Source organism: Ixodes scapularis, unplaced genomic scaffold, assembly GCF_016920785.2.
Source record: "Ixodes scapularis isolate PalLabHiFi unplaced genomic scaffold, ASM1692078v2 PGA_scaffold9__187_contigs__length_104089568, whole genome shotgun sequence".
Taxonomy (NCBI): domain Eukaryota; kingdom Metazoa; phylum Arthropoda; class Arachnida; order Ixodida; family Ixodidae; genus Ixodes; species Ixodes scapularis.
Window position 1 is genome coordinate 85,528,923 of NW_024609884.1, and position 16,767 is coordinate 85,545,689.

The 16,767-nt window shown below is 47.4% G+C and overlaps 1 protein-coding gene across 1 annotated transcript in view; it reads right to left on the reverse strand.

The window, feature by feature from the left end:
- Positions 1-16,767, reverse strand: part of LOC8029048 — a 73,595-nt gene that overhangs the window by 7,826 nt on the left and 49,002 nt on the right. Inside the window, exon 3 of the mRNA XM_029968311.4 lies at positions 3,991-4,183. Coding sequence (XP_029824171.3) covers positions 3,991-4,183 — 193 coding nt within the window. The remainder of the gene's footprint in view (positions 1-3,990; positions 4,184-16,767) is intronic.

The window sequence follows — 16,767 nt, forward strand, 5'->3', positions numbered from 1 at the left end:
GTCAAAAGCACGCGTTTGGAGCACGTTCTGGGGCACGGCACGATCCTTCGAGGCGCCATTCAAAACACCATCCAGACGCTTCTCTGTGTTCAGCTTAACGCCCTGCCTGGGCTACGTAACGGAACCCGTAGCTTAGTTACCTTGCAACAGGATTGCTAGCCCTTAAAGATCCTCAATACGTTGATACTGGATGTACGCGAGCTTTATTAAAACGTTGTCATATAGCGATCCCGTTAAAGGATTAAGGTCGCAAGCCGTTCAAGTCGCACTCGGACGGACTCACGCGAGTGTGTGAACCAGCCTTTAAGGTGAATCGAAGTATAGATAAGAAAGCAACCGGACTGTCACGTGAGGCCTGCCTTTTGACGTCGGTGCCTGTGTGAAGACGCACCTTTAAGCCGGGATCGCACTGCTTCTACCTCATACAAAACACAGTCTGCAAACAATCCGTGGTTCGAATGCCGCGTGCCAAGTTTCTCCTTGAACCCATCGCCACGCGGCATTCGAAGCAGGGATATCGCTGTGACTCCCGTTCCAGTCGGTATGCAGACTGTCTTTTGTATAATGTGTGAACAGTGTGTGACCTCGACTTTACGTGCGATGCGCGGCGGCGCACGCTCGTTGCGAGTTTTAGACACGGGGGGCGGGATTGCCCGCGCGGAGATTCGCTTCGATAGAAAACCGAAGCAAACGTGCCCAAATTGATCATTTCTTTGGAACGCCGTAAAATTTTGCGCGTGCCTTCTATCATTGTAAGTTATCGATGATGCCCAGCAATATTCTAATTAAAACCACGCCTTTAAAATCAATGATTAACAATTTCATTACTCAAAATTACTTAATCGCGTGCCTTATGTCATGGTAATGTGAGTGCATTTAGGAGTTATCGACGATGCCCAGCAATACTATAATTGAAACCATGCCTTTAAAATGAATAATTAACGTTCTTATTACTCGAAATTAATTAATTACCAAATTATACTGAAAGCTAATAATTTTCCTTAATGGACACTTTGACACAGACCACTACGGCATGAATCCTTTTTTTGTGCATTCGGTAGTTTTCGCAGGAGCGATTTGGCCCACGTTTCCAAAATCACCCTTATATGGGACATTTCTTAAGTATAATAGAGCGAAAATAGTTTGTTGTACTATTTGATAGAACGTTGGACATGCCGCGATTGGTTTAGCTTCATCGCCAAAAGAGCTCTAGAGCAAAATTACTCAGGTAAACTTGTTTTTCCCATGATGTTTAACTCGGGCAGATTCACATCAAACATTTCCATTCTCAGGGGCTGCACCTTTCCTTTTAAACAAGAAACCACCCGATATCCGCAATAAAACATATCCATTTCACCGTCGGCGTTAACACCAACTCTTCTGTTTTTTACATATATGAAAAAGTACCCTCTTGTCATTTCGACCAACCCTGAAATTTTAATTCCCATTTTTGAAACGCCACGGGTGTGGTGAAAGAGTAAACCGCGACGTCCAGCTTATGCGCTACAATTTTGGACGGGTAGGACGGTTTTTGAACAAGACCTGCCAAGCCCCAGGCCCCAAGCCACCTCTTCGTCATTGAGCAGCCTACGAGAGCGCAATCTAACCACAGTTGAACAAAGAGGAACGAATTGCGAGGCGATGAATGCTGCGATACCTAAAACGCGTTCACACCGGCGATGCGATCTAGTCGCGTGATAACTTTCATCGCAAAAGCGACCATCGCGGGCAAAAAGCGACGGGATTTGAGCAGTCACTTGCTGACCCGACTTTTTGCGATGCGATCTAGTCGCGGAGCGGCTGAGCCAATCAACGGCGTTCGGAGCGAGAGTTTTTGAGAAACGACTTGCCAACGAGGGCGTTGGACTCGCTCATCGCGCACGCCAGTGTGATCATCTATTTTTTTTTTCCAACGCGATCTAGTCGCATCGCGCGACTGTTTACATCACCTGTGTGATTGCGCCTTTTCCCATGCCATGCCCGCAGGCTGAGTATCTCCGCCACTAGGTACAGCGAATGTCAGCTTTACCGAAAGGCTGCATGCAGTCGGGAACAAAAGGCCTAACACCCTTTGATACTGAATCTATCTGCTGGGAGAGTTATGTTCGGAACGGGCATTGGCGGAGGACAAATGATGGACTTTTCGTTTATCGTTTCCGTCGTCTTGCAACGCTCTCCGCAACGAAGACGCCGCTACTGCGCATGCGCGCCGCTAACCATGCATATCTGCAGAGTTCCGAATGTCGTATCGAGTGGCAGAGTGAATTGTGGGACGGCGGAAACGATAAACGCCATAACGTAAACCCGGAATCATCCGGGGGGTACACGAGGGCCGCGAGGTCACTTCCCTCCGTCAAGCAGACGGGTCACACAGGTCCTTTTAAACACTGAGAGAGAGGTTTATCCGAGATCTTTGGCTCACATAAAAAAAGTGTTGTTTTTTTTGTTTTTTCTTTTTTTTTTTTTTGTTTTTTTTTTGGGGGGGGGGGGTGGGGGGGGGGGGGTGCGGAAGGTGCAACGGTTGCGTTTTCATCAGTGCTGCGCACGCTAGTTCGCCCTCGGGCCGGAACTCCCCCAGGAGCTCCGGAAAAACAACTCTCGCGCCACACACGCCCTCGGCCGGGCGTTAGCGGCGCGTGACGTCGGACGGCGAAAGCGGCTGTGCTGTCGTGTTCCAAACTATTTAGCATCTCCGCACGAACGACGAAAAGAGCGAGAGAAAAAAAAAAAATCAACTCCGAATTCCCAGGAGGGTGCGCGACGCTAAAAGGGAACGCCCGTCGAAAGATCATTGTCTAAACCCCGAGGACAAGTATGGGACAACACGTCGTATCATGCGTTATTTTGTTTGTCCGCGTCTCAGGGTTTCGATTAGAATGTTTCACCTGACCGGCTCGCTTGCACACTTTCGCGTTTTGCAAACCCTGTCGAAAACCGTCCGAGCCTATCTCCTCCTCTTTCTTCTAGTTCCGGGGTATTGCTAAATGCGACGGCGAACTGATCAGGTCGGTTAAAGGTTTGGCGAATCCTCCAAGTCGTAATGAGCTGCGATATGGGCTCGCCCGGGACCGCTTCATGAATTCCCGGAGAATGGGACGGGAATTTTTCTGCTTTCAGCCGTTCCTTTCTGTCTGCTCGGACTTAATGAAAAGGCTCTTTTGTTTACAGCCTACCGGTCTTGATTGGGGTATGCGACGCATCCTGGCCTGGAATCCTTCGCTGCAAAACGGCGAGGCGGGGGGGGGGGGGGGGGGGGGGGGCGGTAACGGAGAATTACGTGCGTCGTAGTCGTATTGATTACCAGAACGCGAGAACATTCGACGCAGTGATGATATACAGAGCCTGATCTTCTCTTTGGGCGTGCTCACCTTTCTACCGGTCCCGGGGCAAATTGAGACTCTTGCAGCGCGGCGTGCTCATGTCTAAAAGATTCAATGCTCTGAAAAGATGTGCGCGCGTCAACCCCTACTTTACGCACGCGGAAGGGGAGCCAATCCCCGGGATCTAAAGTGGAATCGCAAAGAATGGCGAGATTCGGAAAGATATGTTGACCCATAACGCGATCTGCACTGGAACAGCGGCACGACGTGCGCGTGCAGTGTTCCAGCGCAAGTTGCATTCCTCCAACAAACTGCTTTTCCGCTCGTAATAAACCTTTAAAAATGCTTGCAAGTTGACGGAGGCGCGCTGTTCTCGTATGCAGCGCAACACACGTCAGGCTCTGCTGTGGATGCGTGCGTGCGTGTCTCATTCCGCCGAAGAGAGCAGCTCCTACGCATACTCGAAACCCGTTCTACAGTCCAATAAACGAAGACTGCAGAGTGAAGAAGGCGATTATTGGAGTGGTCTATGGTCTCCAGAGTTGTCGCTCGCGCGACACAATGAAAATTTGTGAAAATTAGGCGGTGCATTGAAAGGCTGCGAAGAAAATGATGCCCGTGAAAAACTAAGCGACCCGACCCACTAGCCGAGGATGGGGCAAGAGCTCACCCTTGAGCATGTTGGCGACTCCGGTGCCCGTGGCCAGGGTGAGGAAGCCCTCGTACTTTCCGCACTCCGCGATGGTGGTCATGACGTCCCGGTCCGCAGCCGGCGACAGCACTCCGCTGATGACGTGCACGATGCCTCCCTGGGGCCCGCTGCCGTCGGCCGCCACGATGCGCTGGCCGTTCACCGTCACGATCTGCGAACACAACAGATGGCCTGAGCCCGTACCTTTCTACGCAGCCGCCCCGCGCGCGGGAACCCCTTCAAAGGGTAGCAACAGGGATGGGCAGTATTCCAAATACAAGTATTTAAAATACGTATTTCAAATACTTTGTGTATTTTGCATTTGTATTTAATTACAAATTTTGTAATGGATTTGACGTGTGTATTTAGATACTAAAACGTGGGTATTTCAAATACAATTGTAATTAAATACAATTTTGTGGGCGAAAATACATCCCTCAAATTTATTGTCACTGTCCAGAGCAGGAAGAAAACTACGTTCTGCACCGATTGCAGTGTCTCTCAATCAAGCACAAGCGTTTAGTGACTTTTTGAATACGGTGCTAGTCCAAGGCAAGAATAGTGACGAAATCGACGTTCACAGGCAGCCTGGCTAAATAAGTGCCTGTGACAACTTGTGATGCTTTCCAGCCTGATTTCCATCCATATTTTTGTTGGAACATTCTAAATGCGCGGGTCGTCCAGATTTTCGTAACTGGTGCGAGTTGCAACAATAAAAAATTCTCTACCTAGTGCTGCGCGTTTTGGTCGTCTCAGTTCTTTGTTGGTCTATACCAAAATATAATCGACAAAAAAAGCTGCTTGAAGCTCTGCACTTTTTTTCGCCTATTACGTCCAAGCTGACTACACTTTTTGTGATTATATTTCTATTACGTTACTAGAGCCTCGCACACCAGCTCCCGAGTGTGCGATGCAAAATTAAAATGAAATACCCAGAAACCCGTTGCAGGTGCCCTGAAGTCGCTGACGCAGATTTTGAGGAATGTATTTGGAAAAGTATTTGGAGGAGACCAAATACATTTGGGTGTATTTGTATCTTGTACTTAAATGCTTTTTTTTGGTAATGTAATTAGATATTTAAATTAAATACGTTTTTGACGAAGTATTTTGTATTTGTATTTTGATACATATTCGCATGTATTTTGCCCATCCCTGGGTAGCAAGGTGTGTAGTTGGGTGAGCTGGTGCATCATGATCATAAATATAGTTTTCTCATCATTTTCATAATTGTTCATGATCATTTATTTATTTCCTTCAATTTTACAGATAAACAAGACATAATGAAAAACAGCGCTCAAAGGGACCGCACAAAAAAAAAAAAAAAATAAAGAACACAGGCCAAATACGCGCTGACTCATATTTCGTCCTTTCGTCCTGTCCCTTTGAGCGCTGTTTTTCATGATGTTCAGTGATGACCAAACTTACCACTTTGCTGCTATTTTCGGCGTGGTTATTCTACAACAGAGTTAGTGGAATTGACTCAGGGCCTTGCATCATCCATAAATAGAAGTACTCAAATTGATGTCACTGTCATTCCGAAAACCTTTAAATAGGTATCGTAAAAAAAAAACAATAACAACTAAATTACGCGGGATTCTCCGTGCTGAAAATTGAACAGCTCGCCAATTGAATCGTAACATAACCGTATCTTTCGAACAGGTAGAGCATGCATATTTTATCAACCCTTCTTCTGATAAACTACAGGGTGAAACAAGGAGACGCCAGGCTCTATAAATCGACCGGAAAATTCGGTTTCTTAACCTATCGCGCTACGACTTTGCGCAGCGTTGCCCACAAATGGTGCATTTTTTTTTTTTTTTTTTTGTAAAATTTGCAAAGAACGAACTTACCTGAGGAAAAAGTAAAGAAAGAAAAATACTTAGCTCCTATGGAAATGCAGCGACGCCACCGGTCTTCAAACAACACGGCGCCGTTTTGCACGGGAGACAAGAGATGGCGCAACGAACGCCGCCAACGAACGAGCATACGGCGCCGAGAGCCAGCGTCTTTAGCAGACGAACTTTTCGACTCAAAAGCGGCGCACGTTCCGCAGGCGGCGACAGTCGCAGAAACAAAAACAGGCGCGGTAACAACCAGGAACTGCAGTTCCTTGTCTGCTAATTACGCCGGCTCTCGGCGTCGTCTGCTCGTTCGTTGACGGCAGTTGGTGTCACGACCGCTTGCGCCATCTCTTGCCTCCCGTGCGAAACGGCGCCGTGTTGTTTGCAGACCGGTGGCTTCTCTGCGTTTCCATAGGAGCTTAGACTTTTTCTTTCTTTACTTTGTCCTCAGGTAAATTCGCTCTTTGCAAATTTTACAAAAAAAAAAAAAAGTGCACCATGTGTGGGCAATGCTGCACAAAGTCGTAGCGCGATAGGTTAAGAAACCGAATTTTCCGGTCGATTTAAAGAGCCTGGCGTCTCCTTGTTCCACCCTGTGCTTGTTGATTCTTGGGTTTCCCAAGGATCCGCTCTTCGACCTCTTTTACTTTTCTTATTTATGACGACATTGTGAAGAAAACTTCTGCAGGTCTGAAGTTATATGCTGTTGACTGAGCACTTTACTATGAAGTGAATGATTCTAGCGATCAACGTCAGTTGATTGAAGATTTGAGACTGACTGAGAAGTATTGTAGCTCTTGAGAGGTGTGTGTTAAATTAAAATAAGTGTTCCTATACAGTTCTCAACTGCTATGCAGTTCTTAACTGCGACAAAAGATATTTCACGACAAAAGAACACGGATTGAAAATTATATTATTTTGCAGATCGTTGCAGATAAGAACTTTTCAACGGTTGACTGAGTGTACATAGCCGAAGATGCTTACATCAAAGAGGGATACTGTCAGTGCGATGCACGTCACCGCGTTCTATAGCTCATTCAGAAACGGAGTTCGAAATTCCAAGTCGGGGGAAGGTGGTCACGCGTAGCCGCCCTATAGCGAAATCTAATCACAAGCACACCTTCGGGTGAGACGTTGTCACTTCAAAAGAATTATTCATCAAGTGCTAGAATATGTTAACAACATTCGGGACCCTTTTACAGAATCGAGCACTACGAAGTTAGACAGGGTTATGGTAGTTATAAGGGGGGGGGGGGGGGGGGGGGGGTGTACCGAGCGCTTTGCGTTCTTAGGGTAGTTCCACGTGCCGCCGCTAGGAGATCGAACAGTCACGCCTCGAGCGGTACGGTTCAGCTGTTGGGACAACAAACCGTATTTTCTTGTCTGTTTTCGATCCGCGAAATCGAAGATGACGATTCTTATAGGCCGCTCCTCGTGCTACCAAAGCGCTAGTCAGAAGGAAGCACTCGTGCCCAGACCGTGCTAGGAGAGGTTCAATAGACCGATCTCATTAGCCAGTTTGACTACGCCACCGCTGCCGCAATGCATCGAGGAAACTTTAGTCTTTCTGCACTTGCGACAACCTCGCTGGAGCTCTGCGCATGTGGCACGTGCCCTCTCGTGCACTGCCGGCTGCTTCCTGTGAACTAAAGCTTTGGCGGCATCACGCAAGCGCTGAACGCTTAGTGAGATCGGTCTATTTCTTTGTCATGCTGCGTTAGTAAACAGCGGGCTGTGGGGAAAACAAGCTCGATAAAGCGCCCCCTATAGTTCCACCTCCTGCCCAATACTCCGGTCACCCTTCAGTTGAGACTGCAGCCAATGCCACAAGCTGGAGTTTGCTGCTTTGAAGCGCTCTTCCGCAGAACGAGCACTCGCACTAGAAATGCACGTCTCAAAGCCAGGAGCGAGGGCGAGCTCGCGCTCGTTGCTTTGGCTGCAGGCTCAGCTTAAGGGTATCATGACTTTATTGTTTGTTGGTTTTCTGTTTGTTTTATGAAAAGCTAATGTCGCATCGCGCTAAGCCCGTGTCCTTTCTCGCTCAGTATTGAACAGCACACTCGCAGGGTACGATTGGTGGGGTCCTCTCGTTTATAAATGAGGATTGAGAAGGACACCAGCTGCTTTGCGCTTCACTGCAAGAGAGGCTACAAATCCAAGAGGCGAGGATTTAAAGTGTTATTATTTTCTGTTCCCAAATACCCTAATCGTTTTGAAAATGATCGACTTTTGGCCGGAGGGCAAAGACCTTTAGCCTTAATTGGTGGTTTGTGAAGTCAATATAGGAAAACAAAACGCATGAAAAAAATGCAATTCAAACCACAATGCCAGTGTAAGGAAGTAAGGTTAGTTCTAATTTTTTTATTTCCTATTCACTTCAATATGGCTTTACAAACTTTAGTATATTGAGTGCAGTTGTTAGTTACGTCCTTGAGTAAAATTTGACATTTCTGTATCATGAGGACAATTTTTGAGACCTGCGTAGCCGCAGTGCTTCTCCATCTCACCTGCAAAAAGCTACCGGAACCTTGCGCCTGGTGTCATCACGCGGCGTCATGAACAAGCGGCATGCATTCGATTTTCTGGTCGGCACACCTCCCCTCATAGCCACCATAAAATGGTTTAAGATAAAGTTGTTGGATTCATATTTAATTGGTTACAACACCGGTTACAGATCTAGTTCAGAGAGCTGGCCTTTCTTCACTGCCGGAAAGAAATTGAGCATGGAAACTAAAAGTTTTACTTAAAATTATTCGTGACATTTATAAAATTAATTGAAATAATTATATTACGTTGTCTAAGTGCAATTCCACAAGCCCAAGGTATAAGTTCGCCATATTCCGATTTAGGTATGGCAGTAATTGTTTTAAATTTTTTCTTCTTTCCAAAAACGCGGTGGTGGAGTGGAAAGGGCTTCTTCATGACACGGTTGAACAGGACTCTCTAGACATGTTTACTGCGCGTCTTGTTTCAACTGCTTATGTAGTAATGTTTCCCCAGTTTTGTACAGAGTATGTTTGGCAGTCTGGCATCGCTCTTTGCAAATTTCTGCTATATTCATGTTATATGCCCACCCGCTCGAATCTCCTTGTAAGATCGGCTATATAACTAAATAATAAATAAATAAATAAACTGTTTTTTTGTTTTTTTTTGTGCCAAGAGTGTACGAGACAGCTTGTCCGTGACACCGTTATCTTTAAAGTGTTATTCTGTGATACAGTGTTAGTTCCATTTCATCGCGACGAAAGAGAAAGAGGATACGTAAACGAGCGGTTGAAGGGGCGGTGCAACGGTATTGGGTAAAACTTGTGGCTGAAACTTGAAGATTCGCGGGCGAATCCACGCTGGCGACGTCAAAATCTGCTCGCCGGCGGCGGAAACTTTGAATCGGTCAGGGGACAAGGCTTGACGCCTAAGCGAAGCCTTTCACCGGACATCGATTTAGCACTGGCCGGAAGTTGCGTCGGTAGCTTAAAGGGGTACGGAAACGAAATTCTAGGGCTCATTTTATTGCTTATAGGTACATCCCACGTCGCATCAGCAGCTCAGCAAGATCAGTCTCTCGTTTGTAAACGCGAGAGAAGTTATTTTAAAACGAATAAAACGATTTCTCACTCGAAAGAATGCAGCATTTATAGAAGACAAGAAATTTGATAGCAATTCGTCGTAGTTTGCAACGAAGCACCGCAGAAACACGGCCCCTTTGTGTGTTTGTGATTGTGTGTGTGTGTGTTTCAATTTGCGTTAAATTACGTCTACAAAAAAAATTAAAAAGTCAGCTTTATTAAACGTTTTGTGTCGCTGAGCAAACTTCGGGTTTCATGGGCGAAGAGAAACAAACGGGGCTTGTCATGGTCCGGTCGCCGGCCCCATCCGACCTGAAGCAATCGCTGCAAGAAATCCCAAGAGCGTGAAACGAGTCGCAGCTGCTCAAGGGTGGTTCGGCGCGTGTCGTTTCGCCTCTTTCCCGACCAATGAAGTTTGTGGACACGTGGTTTTTCGATCGATTCCGCGTCAAACGTCATCGACAGGTCCCAATCCGACGAGCCGGCGGTTCGCGATGCTCGGAATCTGAGTCGCATTTGGGGTTCTTTCCAGTCTAGGCCAGACTCGGGGGACGGACGGAGACGAGCGACGCGCGCTACAACCCCGTCCATGCCCAAGTCGGCGGACGGAAGAAGTCGCGGACGGCCTCGGCCTATCCGCTCCGCGTCGCGTGGGTGCGTTCTGCGCGCGTTCCTCCGCGTTCACGAGGAGTCAACAGTGTCAAATGGACAATAGCACCTAAAAGGCCTGCCGTTCCCCGAAACGTCGTCACTAGTGGTGGATCCGCGCAGCGCCATATAGCGTGGCCGGCAGCGCGTCTCGCGGCGTCTCACAACGAGCCCTGACTCGAGCAGTCGGCGACGCCACGAGGGACGCGTCTGCCGCTACTCTGATCGAGCTTCAGCGTGTTTGCCGCTTGGGGATGGGGTCCACCGACGATGACGTCATGAGCAGGCCTTGTTTTCTTGGTGGTATTTGGAGTGCTCGCGATGCAGGCTCCGACGGAGGGACTGGTCTGGAGGCAGCGTAGGTTGGGGGTAAAAACGGCGGGCAGCGAAAGCTGACCTGTTTTCCGTTTCGCCGGCGTGACCGCGGACAAAATGGACTAGAAGAGCGTCTCGCGCGGTGACGACGACGGTCGAGGCTGTAATTTGCCGCGACCCGCCTCCCTTTGGCCCCCGGTGAATGTGCCGCTGTCACGCTTGCGGTGCGCTGCGCTTCGGCACGACGCCTGCAGATGGCGGGGTCGCTTAATGCGCGGGCGGAGAAGGGATTAGGCGGGTCAGCGAGGCTGCCGCTTTCGCTTCTCGTGCTGCCTCTGACGGCGGCCCAAAGGCCACGCTCCGCGGCGCCCAGGGTAGATGCAACGAGCCGCCGACCGCCCCATGAATCGGTCGTCGTCGGCGGCCGTTGGGCGTTTGACCTGGCGCCGAATGCCGGGCCTTGACTTGAGCAGATGTTGCTCGCGCTTTCACTGCTTCAATTCGAAGGAGTCTGCATACCACCCCCCCCCCCCCTCCTTTTTTCCATTTCAATCTTCTTTTTTTGTGTGTGTCAGTGGATTGACTGTTAAAGGGGAGCTTCGGTAAATTTGGATAATAATCGATTTGCCTCACAATTCGTTCAACTCATTAATACAAGTGTACCTGAACTAGCAGCCCAAGTTAGAAGTCACAATATTTTTTTTTTCTCGTAACGTTATTGAATTTTTAGCGTTTATTTGAGAGTCTGGAGGTTTTACAGGCAACGCTGGAAACGTGACGTCACATGCTGTAATATCAGGCAGTACAGCTTGCTCCCGACGGGTAACACGAGGTTCGATGGGGATTTCTGTAAAAGCTGACGCCGGCAAAAGAAAAATAAATAAACAAATAAATAAATGAAAATTATAATAAAAAAATAAATAAATAAAAAAAAAACAGTGCAGAATGCTGTGCCTGCTCCACTTGCGAGTTATACAACACGTGACGTGACCTCAAAGGACAACGCGGTAAAATTTCGATGTCGGTTTTGTCATAACCTTAATTTGCCATTTTCTCACTAGCCCTTTTGAATTAAGAGAAATGAACAGCATATGCCGAGAAGAGTGGGACGTGGGTATTTCCAAAACGCTCTTGAACCTGGGCAGCTAAAAAAAATATCCGGAACTTTCGTATTTTTGTCGAAATTTTGTTCGGCCATTCCACACTGCTGTCGCGTGATAGATGACGTTGGAACTGTGTTGCGAATAATTAATGCGTTGCTTTTTTCTCAAGGAGGTTTCATCGGAGACTGTTTCTGGGCTTTATGGCATATGCGTCGGTTTCCGCTCAGGGGTTCCCCAGAAAATTGAGTGTGCGAAAGAGGCTATTAGCGCCCGAGGATTAAAGAGTGGCATATCCATTGCGCCTGGCCTGCTGGTGCACCCGCGTTGAGCCCCAGCGCTCCTCTCCACGCTAACCGGGGGATAAGTGTACGATCATAGGCGCGTTGTATTTGATTAGGCGAGCAGAGTCACGCCAAAAGCGAAGAAGCTCAGAACACTCGAACGTCGCTAACTCTGGAAAACGTAAAAGTCGAAAGGAAGACCCCGTTGCTTTCGGTCATTAGGAACGTCGCTGTGCACAGCACCACAATGTTAATTCTGCGTTCAGACTGGCGTTTAAATTGCAGCCGCAAAGAGGATCTTCTCGTTTGCATAATCAAATGCGCGTGAATTTGTATTGGATCACGAAGCAGCCGCATTCGCGACCGCCTCGCGAATGCGGTTCATCCAGTGTAAATGAGCCATAGAGAACGTCGTTTTTGTTTTGTCATCTCTTCATGGAAACAAGGACTGTCTTCAAAACTTATAGTTTTGATGACACGAAAAAGGCACGATAAAAGCAGGTGGATTTTTCCGTGTTCTGCGGGGAAGACGAACCACGGTGGCCGTGTGCCCTTTGAACACGGGACTGTGGTGAAAGTTATTAACTTTAACGGAACCCTGTAGCATGTTTCAGCTACGTTTCAAATTATACGTGACGTGCTCCCGAATTTGGGTTTGAGAGAAAAGTGTCAAAATAACGCTACAGTGATCGCGAAGCAAGAGGCGCGAATATAATAAGCCAGACCCTGCGTTTCTTACGTTCTGAATGACTCTACACTTTAAAAATGTCCCGTGAAATCCCTTAGATAGATAGATTGTTTTATTAAGTGCCTGCCAACAGCCAAGTGGCCTGGGCGGCAGTGCACTGTCCAAAGAGTCAATACAGAATATAGATGCATGTTTCTAAAGTAATAAAATCACGCAAAAATGTCATCGTCTAAAAACAAGATATTATAGGTTTGTTGCAATCGTGTCATCGGACAGATTGATCGCATATTAGGATAAAAAGTGTCTCGGCAGCTAGATGATCGCCCAGAGGGCACACGGAATCTCAAGGCCATCAACAACTCTGAACAGTCAATAGCACCATGCACAACATGATATAAAAAGTTCATATTTCTAGCAATTCTTGAAACATGCGGAGTTAAAAGATTGAGGTCCACCAAAAGAGAGTTGTAGCCGTAAAAGCGGCGGCAGCCAATATGTCTGTCATATAAAATTCGTATAAATCTACGCTGAACATTTTCAATTAGATTGCTGTGTGACATCGCAATACAGTTCCATATTACGGACGCGACCTCAGGACGCGATCTAACAAGTGCACAGTACAAGGCTCAGGAAAACGAAACTTTCTTGTCAACTGCGAAATGACGCCAGGGCAGCGGAGACCAAGACTTGCAATACGAGAAACGTGGAAACGAAATCTAATCTCGAGTCTACAATCCCACCAAGGTCACGCGCGTGCGACACTCGCTGCACTTGTGCTTCAAGAAGGGTGTAGTCCTACATTATGCGCTCTTTCTTCCTAGTAAGGGACATCACTACTTACTTTCTGGGGTTCAGTAGAAGTCTACTGTCAAGCACCATTGTTCAAGAGAGCGGATAAAATGTTGGATATATATGCAATCACAAATATTTTCAACCTCGCGGAACAATTTTAAGTCGTCAGCGAACATGAGCACCTTTGCGTTTTTAATCAAGGACGGCAAATCGTTAATAAACACTAAAAACAGAAGTTGTCCCAGGTTAGAACCCTGCGGAACTCCAGATAAAGTTGTATACGATTCAGACAAACAGTTAAAAATTCTACCCCGATTTCGACGACTTTCAAGGTAACTTTCAAACCAAGCACAGTACAGTGGGCATAGTGCGTATTCTTTTAGCTCAGGCAAAAGTATCTGGTGGTCAACCTTGTCAAAGGCCTTAGTCACATCAAAGTAAATTGTATCCACCTGAACGCTGTTATGTATGGTAGATCCACTATGACCAAGGAAAGCACTTAAGTTTGTTTCAACAGATCTGCCTTTGAGAAATCCGTTCTGTAATGGTGTAATTTTCTGTTTAAAAAAGGAGTACAAGCGCTCATAGACCACCATTTCAAAAACCTTCGAAGAGCCACAGAGAAGAGGCACAAAACGAAAGTTAATGGCATCGCAAGGATTTCCAGACTTCAAGACTGGTATTACAATTGACATTTTCTAACAGGAAGGATAAAACCCACATTTTAGAGACAAGTTAAATATATAGGTAAGAATAGGTACGAATATTTCACGACATCCTTTGATAATAAAGTTCGGAATGCCATCACAGCCAACAGAGAGTTTCGCCCCAAGCTTCTGCAAGAAACACGCCACCTCATTTTCTGCTACATCGTGGTATGCCAAGCAGTCAGCAAAACCCCCGATAGCGATAGCCGCAGGTGCATCAGAAGGTTGCGAAAAAAAGGCGCTAAAATGTTCAGCAAAAGCCTCACACACTTCCTTTGGTTTGAAACATATCTTATCGCCAACCTTGAACACGACAGTACTGACATCATTTTTTGTTTGCGAACGCGCATATCGCCAGAAGCAACCAGGATCTAAAGCCTTTTGACTATTCTTCAACAAATCGAAAATCTTTGATTACAGTACAGATATACAGCCAAACAGAGCAAACAACCGAAGGATACCAGCGAATTAAAAGAAAAAGAAAAAACGCCCGGAACGGGATTACACACAAAAATTATGACCTGCGCAGGGATAAGGAGCATAACGTTTACTTGGTGACTGCGCACATTTCATTTTTCGGATATAATCGCATTTTAAGCATGGTCATTTGATGAAAACCTTCTATTGTTCGCAGTGATTGGCAGCCTCCGTGTGCTGCAAAAAAAAAAAGAACACGCGTGTTTTTTTTAGATTGTTTTACTTGTCTTTTTTTCCGGCAAAGACCGTTAAAAAACCATCGATGATTGGTATTTTGGTGCACCGCGGGGAAGTATAACTTCTGGCCGTGATTTGGCTGCGCATGCATGCTCGAAGCTCTCGAGACGACCAACTCTTGTCGATGCAGGAAGCTCAGCTCAAAGGCCTCGCTGTCGTTTTCACCCTGTCGGTGACCCGAAAGTGCACGGAGCGACCGCAGCTATCGCCACTGACAGGGTGAAAACGGCAGGAGGGCCTTTGAGCCTCCAGCGCGAGCTTCCTACGTCGACAACAGTTGGTCGACTCGAGAGCTTCGAGCGTGTACGCGCAGCCAAAGCACCGCGGAAGGCAAAGAAAACGTGCTGGGGGCCGGGTGTCAGAAAGGGATGCCCTGTCAGCTTCATTTGGTTAGGGACTATATATTGCCAACACCCTGAGCGTCCCGCGACACGCCTCTGAGCTGCGAGGCTCAAATACACGCGTGCCAGGCCATCGGTCACTGTCCGAAATACTTTGGTTCGTCGGGAGACGTGCGGACGTCCGATGTGCTGACCTCTGTGACGGATGGACGCACTGAGCCGACAGACGAAGATGAAGGGCTGTATCCGAGTGGCGCCGCGCGAAAGACGGGCGTCTTCCCTCTTGACTGTCACGCGACTACTTGTGGCAGGGCGTGCGCCCAATCTGCGACAGCTAAACGAGCCGCGATTTGGCGTGTAGCTCATTCGGACACGGCCTTTTCCCGAGAAGACGATTATTTGAGGTAGTATTTTTCAATTCTTTTCAGGAATTTGACAGCGAGAACGGTAGGGGGCGTGAATGTCGTTTCCGGGATTGCTCGACGTTTCTCAGAAGGACGCGTTGCGTTTTTCTTCCCGACAAGCAGTATGATGGGATTCCTTCCGCCATGAGCTACTCCGGTTATTGATGGGTCCGTATTAACAGAAACTGCAACCCGCTCATCGGCAGCATCAAGTCGGGCTTGAGCAAGTACAGATAGACCCCGCGAAGCACCAATCACTGCGATCTGCGGTCTTACTCTCAATAAATGGCTTTGTCATTGAACAGATATCTGGTTACAAATGTTTATGTATATGATATAGTAACAAATTGTCTGGGACAACCTAAAGCGAAAGCTTTAAAAACTAGTCGTACAGAGCCATAATCTATAAAACGCGCGGCGCGCGCGAGCACACGCCCAGCGCGGCGGATCGTGAATTGAGTCGCCACAGAGAGAATAAAGGTGCCTTAGCTAAAGGTACCCTTATGATCGTGTGAATGGGGTATTAAAGGAGCAATGCAACAATTTTTGTACTTTGCACAAATACCGCGTAAAACGGATCCCTAACGTTAATGACCTATGAAACACGCGTTCGTTTTTCACCTCACGCAATAAAAGTCCCAGAAAAAAATTTAAGAAAAACGAGCAGCATTCACCCCCTCAACTCGCAGCCAGAACAAGCGGCCACGTGATCTGGAGCCGATTATATGCCGCCAATGTTGATCATAGCCACGCGCTGGGGTTGGCAAAGCGCAGAACACGCGCTGAGTTCCAGACATTGTTATGGCTCGGCTATTGTCGTCGTTGCAGCGATTGGACACGGGTTACAACCCGAATGCTCCTCGAGATAGCAATTGTCACGAGCCCAAGTCGAGTGCCCACGCAATGCTTGGGTCCAATCTATGAGCCGCATTCAAATATCGTCACTTGGGTGTACTGCGATCCCCGAGTTACGTCATCAAATTTCGCGAAGGAGAGATTGAATGAAAATGATCGCTTTTGTCCTTGAAATTACACCGCAACAAAGGAGTTTCTTGGCCAGTGGCGTTGCGTGTGAGTATCCTTGAGTCCCAGGTGTGCCAGTAAGCTCGTGTAGAGAGAAAAACATTCCAATTGAATATCGTTGCACAGCTCCTTTAAACTGAGAGCACACTCCCACATCGCAAAGCCCATCCCCCCCGAAAACGTGTTTTTCCGGCCCCCTGTTCGGCCGAGCCACTCCTTTATATCGCAGGGACCGCATCTCGGAATGCTCTGCGTGAAAGTAAATGCTCAGGAATATTTTTGGCGGGTATCGTCTTCTTTTCCGACACCATGAATCCGCATGATTTCCTAGTT